This window comes from Cucurbita moschata, unplaced genomic scaffold, assembly GCF_002738365.1.
Source record: "Cucurbita moschata cultivar Rifu unplaced genomic scaffold, Cmos_1.0 Cmo_Scf00017, whole genome shotgun sequence".
Taxonomy (NCBI): domain Eukaryota; kingdom Viridiplantae; phylum Streptophyta; class Magnoliopsida; order Cucurbitales; family Cucurbitaceae; genus Cucurbita; species Cucurbita moschata.
This window is the reverse complement of record NW_019268533.1, coordinates 3,716,706-3,721,974: the sequence shown is the minus strand read 5'-3', so window position 1 is coordinate 3,721,974 and position 5,269 is coordinate 3,716,706. Positions and strand designations below refer to the sequence as shown.

At 34.3% G+C, this 5,269-nt stretch overlaps 1 protein-coding gene across 1 annotated transcript in view; it reads left to right on the top strand.

Annotated features, from left to right (window-relative positions):
* The first annotated feature begins 649 nt into the window (after positions 1 to 649).
* The window catches only part of LOC111455122 (DNA polymerase V), a 10,521-nt gene continuing 5,901 nt past the window's right edge, over positions 650 to 5,269 (top strand). The window contains exons 1-4 of the mRNA XM_023096666.1: positions 650 to 803; positions 2,402 to 3,019; positions 3,625 to 3,750; positions 3,859 to 4,056. Of these exons, the coding sequence (XP_022952434.1) occupies positions 2,429 to 3,019; positions 3,625 to 3,750; positions 3,859 to 4,056 (915 nt within the window). The 5' untranslated portion in view covers positions 650 to 803; positions 2,402 to 2,428. The remainder of the gene's footprint in view (positions 804 to 2,401; positions 3,020 to 3,624; positions 3,751 to 3,858; positions 4,057 to 5,269) is intronic.

Here is a 5,269-nt window from a genome sequence, read left to right as displayed (position 1 = left end):
GGTAGTTCTCTACATGGTCTATGCACATACACGTGATACGTGTGGGCACATTAGGTGAATTTACTAACATACCCCTTAAGTCTGACTACGAACAAACACACACTCACATTGCCAAAAACCAATGAAAAATAATAATATCCCGTGTGTATGCATCTGTACACTACATAACTGAAGAGAGTAATCCATGGTCGCACGAGAATACAACGTGCACGAGGTTCCACATAACAATCATAGTTTAGCGAGATATAGCATATGATACTTTCATACGTAACATGACTCAAATTGGTATGTGACAAACGTACATATTCATGGTGTTTCAATCATATTTATTATATATTTTATATTATTATAATATCATATTAATCATGTTTAAGCTTACGTGGAAGGCATATACATCATATAAAAATATATAAGATTTAATAAATTATTTTAAAATTTTAGTTTTTAAAATATTAAATTAGATATAAAATTGAAAATTTTAATTAATTTAATCAAATTAATCTATTTGCTGACGTGTACACTTTTTTTTTGTAAATTAAAAAGAAAAATATATAAAAGAAATTTAAAACCCAAAACCCTTACATATTTGTAACAACGTAAATAAAAAATAAAAATAAAAATAAAAGTTATAAAATTGATGAAACCCTAAACCCTTTTATCTTCCGCTACCTCTCACTTGCTGCACTTCTTCTTCTTCTCCACGCCGGCTCTCTCTTTCAGCAGCTCCGCGTCGCCGTCGGGCCACTCTCTCATTCCGTCGTGCCCCGGCCGTCTTTCTGCCGCCGCAGCCTCCCTCTTTGGAGGTTACATTGATTTTCTTCTCTCTTGTTTTTACTGTTATTCTACCAATCTCCATCCATGTCTTTCTTCTCACTTGAAAAACTCAAATAGGACATGTTAATGGAAGAATGGAGGAGTCTTTATAGATATATATATGTATATTAATGACGGCAGCAGAATAGCAACGAAAAAAAAAAAAAAAATCAGCCTTGCGGCGAATTGAGACTCTTCGAACTTCCGTTTTCTTCCTTCTCTGCCTTGTGATATTTTGTGCATGTCTGTTTATTGAGACTTTGATAATCCGTATTATCTCTTTGGTCTCTGCGGAAAATTGTCTTGTTTCTGCGACCATGAATTTTCCAGAATCTTCTTCTGCTTTATCTATCTAGAACCAGTCGAAGTAATTTATCGTTTACCAATTTTTGCTGACAAATAAATTGAAAAAACTCATAGATATCAGAATTAAAGCTGTCTAAGGAAATTTCTGCTGGAAACTGGCGCCTCTATGGCGGCTTGTTTCTATGTTCTTGCAAAGAGCACACCACTACTCGATGTATATCTATTTTTTGCAAGTTATCGTTAGAAAGTGGAGGATTCTTTTATCCAATTCACTTTAAATTCCTTGCTCGTAGGAGTTCTTTTGATTGACAGAACAACCCCACCCATATTTATATTAATAGATTATAGTTTGATGAGAAATTAAGTCTTTATGAAAATTGGAAGCTCTCACTAATCAATCACCCACGATACTTTTACTGGAAATAAGAGCAGCCTCTATGCCTTGTATTCTATGTACGTGATTAAAGAAGTTATTGAAAATGAATAGGGTAAAATAGGCATGTATTAGAAAGTGGAATGGATGGATTAGAGGAGACATAATTATTCTATCCTTAGCCCCACCCATATACAGTATAGATGAGAAAAACCTATTATAGAACCCAAAATTGTATGCTATAAAATGTAGAGGAGGTAAAGAAGACAGAGTGTATTATAAATCTTAAACTAGTTGGCTTGGCTGAAAATAGTTGAGATACTTTATCTGTAGAAGTTCGACTGAAAATAGTTTATGACATCTATCGTCATCAAAGCATGGGAAAAAGGTGACCCAGTTGTTTCAATTTGGATTGGTTTCTTTCATTCTGTTCACACGGTTTAGTTGAATGTCGAGCAATCAAATTGAAACGATGCACACTCCTTCCCAAAGCTACAACTTGACTTCTAAATTATTCATGAGCTTCTAGGGACCTTCTATGCTTGTCCTGTTGGTTATAATCCAAACGTTTGAGTGCCTGCCTCTTCTTTAACTTCAACGTCCTTTCTCTTTGATGTTTTTCTGTGCTATAATTTTTCTATTTTCTTATGCTTATTCTAAATTTTAATTAGTTAGTAGTAAGTTAAGAAGCTAATGGTAACAACCTATTTCCTAACGGAAAAGGACAATATATTTGGATTTCAGCAAGCACCAATGTCTGAGTAGAATTCCAGTGTATTTTATAGGTTCCTATAGTGTCTGACAGGTTTTTTGATCTGTGCATTATTAAAATTCCAGTTTCTTTTGTACGTTCATATAGTGATTGTCACTTTTTTAATTTTCTTTTATTCTGTGCATTCTTGATACCAGAAAAATTCAGGAGAATTCTTTTATACAATGGACGGTAAAAAAAGAGGCTCTAACCCAACAGATGGAGTGGAGATCCAGAAAGATACATTGATGGTTGACGTTAGTGCTGTTCCAAAATCCTTAAAGAGAAAAATGAAGAAGGATAAACAGAAAGACGCTGAACTGGAAAATGGGGATGTTGATGTTTCCTCTTCTTCCTTCCCCGATTCTGAGAAACCAATGGAGAGAAAAAAGAAAAGGAAAACATTTGACAAAGAAAGAAAGCGAGCTGTTTCGGAAAGTGAAGAACCTAAGGCAAAACAAACAAGTGTAAAGGTTAAAGCTGATGAGACTAAGCCGTCTTCTGTCTCTGTTTCAAGCAGTGGTCTCCCAGAGTTTCATATCAGTGTTTTTAAGGACTTGGCATCTGCTGACATTTTGGTGAGAGAATCAGCTGCAGAAGCTTTGGCAACTGAGCTGCTAAAGGTTCAACAAGCATATGAAAAGCTTGAAAATAAGGATTTGGTTGAGGGTGGATTAAAACTGGAAGCTGAGAAGGATGATGGCTTGGATAATTGTGCCCCATCTGTGAGATATGCTGTACGTAGACTTATTCGAGGCGTGTCTTCTTCGAGAGAGGTATATTTTGATTTTATCTATTTAGAGCATCTTTCGCTCTACCTTTTTAGTAGTACAATAAGTGGATAACATTCCAGACTATCATCATAAAGTTTCAGGTTCGAGGCCAATGTAAAAAGTAAACTTAATTTTTAAAATATGAAAGAACAATCAATATTAAAAAACAATATTATTTCATAAGTAGATTTTATTACAATTTCTTCAAGAATGCCATAACAAAAAAGTGCAATGATGAAATTAGCTATATAAATGTCTATTCTCGAAGTTACAAAGTACAGTGGGGGTTTGATTTTCTCATATTATTCTATTTAGTAATCTGACACACTTTTGATTCTTTTGAAAAATCACATGGTTTCGTAATTTATCTGAGGTTGTTTTTTTTTTTGTCATCAACGGATCTTGGTCTAGAATGAATGCATGTAGAAGTGCTCCTTCCCTCAGATCCTTTGTTAATTTTACTAGTTTTGGCTGAGAAATATGATGTTTTTCCCTGTTAATGATGGTGTCTCAGGTTGATGAAAACTTTGATGATTTTGTAGATTATTTCTATCCATTTGATGCAATCCTAACTTTCCTCCTGTGCTTGCTATGGATTACAATTGCAGTGTGCTAGACAGGGTTTTGCCTTAGGATTAACTGCATTGATAGGTACACAGTCCAACGTCAAGGTGGACTCGTTGCTGAAACTTATTACTAATATATTAGAGGTTTCTTCATCAATGAAGGGCCAGGTAATCTAGAGTCATCTACACGGATTTATTCTATCATTCTATGATATGGTGTGTTCTGGTTAATTTTTTTTTTTAATGTTACTTCATTACTTTTTTATGGTGATGCAGGAAGCGAGGGACTGTCTTTTGGGTCGCTTGTTTGCATATGGGGCTCTTGTTCACTCAGGAAGACTAACTGAAGAATGCTCTTCTGATAAAAACTCTTCACATGTGAAGGAAATCACCAGTGTTCTTATATCTCTTGCAGCTAAAAAACGTTATCTGCAAGAGCCAGCTGTCTTAATTATTGTAGAATTGGTAGAAAAGGTATGTTATCTATTTAATTATATGCTATTCCTTGGAGTTCTTTTGGTTTTTAAATCAAGAGCTGTCTTCACTTGGAGATACTGAAAAAAAAAAAAAGATGAAGAAGAAGAAAAGAAGTTAATGAGCACATGGACTTCTTAAGAATGGGCAGGCAAAAACAATTTTTTCAAATAGAAATGTTGCACTTATGTTTTTTAACAGAGCATATAATTTTGAATGGAGATATTATTTTCTAAATTTATTTATTGTATATTTTTTGAATGTTAAATTAAATAAGTTTTTGTGTATATTGGACATGTTAGAAATAATTTTATGATGTTGGGTCGATGGAATTATGAAATTGGCTTCTTTGACACATTGCTTTTTGGATAAATTTGCCTATCTTGGTTCTTCTCAAGCAAAGCTCATGATTGAATAGGGTAATTTCTAGCCTCTAGGTGGTCACCATTTCAAACATTGTGTTAAGGTCCTTAACTTTTAGCCTTTTAGGACTTCAATGGGAAATATGTCTAGAAATGAAACCTTAGGGTTTGTTTTTAAAACTAACTTTTCAATGATATAGCAAATGGGTATCTAACTTTTGACGAAGACACAAACTTGGGGTACACTAAACTAAAATGACGTGATACACAAAACTGTGATGCAATCCAATACACAAAACTGAGATGGCAAGTAAAAGCACAAAAAAATAACCCGAATCCCACCATCCAGCATAAACTTATTAGAAATCCTTTCCCAACTTTGTCCATTAAAAACAAAAGTAATCACCAAACTCAAATGAAACCCAACGAGACATTTAGCTTTAGCATGCAATCTACCACCTAATTCTTTAGGAAATGATTTATTGGAGCATCTTTTGTAAACTCATTTGGCCTTAAGTGGGTGGATGGGTGAGCCACTCTTTGATTCATTGTGTATAACATGAAGAAATGCAGATAGCCCTCTTGTGTAGTCAGTAGAGCTCATTACTCCCGATATTTCATATGAAACTAAATGAGAATTGCCTTATTTATATTATGAGGGGTTCATTTTTTCTTAGAATTTATTTCATTTTTGGAAATAATTGAAAATGCCAAAATGGTTGTAAAGTTGTTGGTGTTTGCCCACCTATTCTTCCGCCATTATGTTTTGGTCACTTTTTCTTATGCCCGTACCTAGTTGCTTTTCAAAAGCTATTTTTTTGTCTCAACTTAATCTCCCCCCCCCCCCCCCC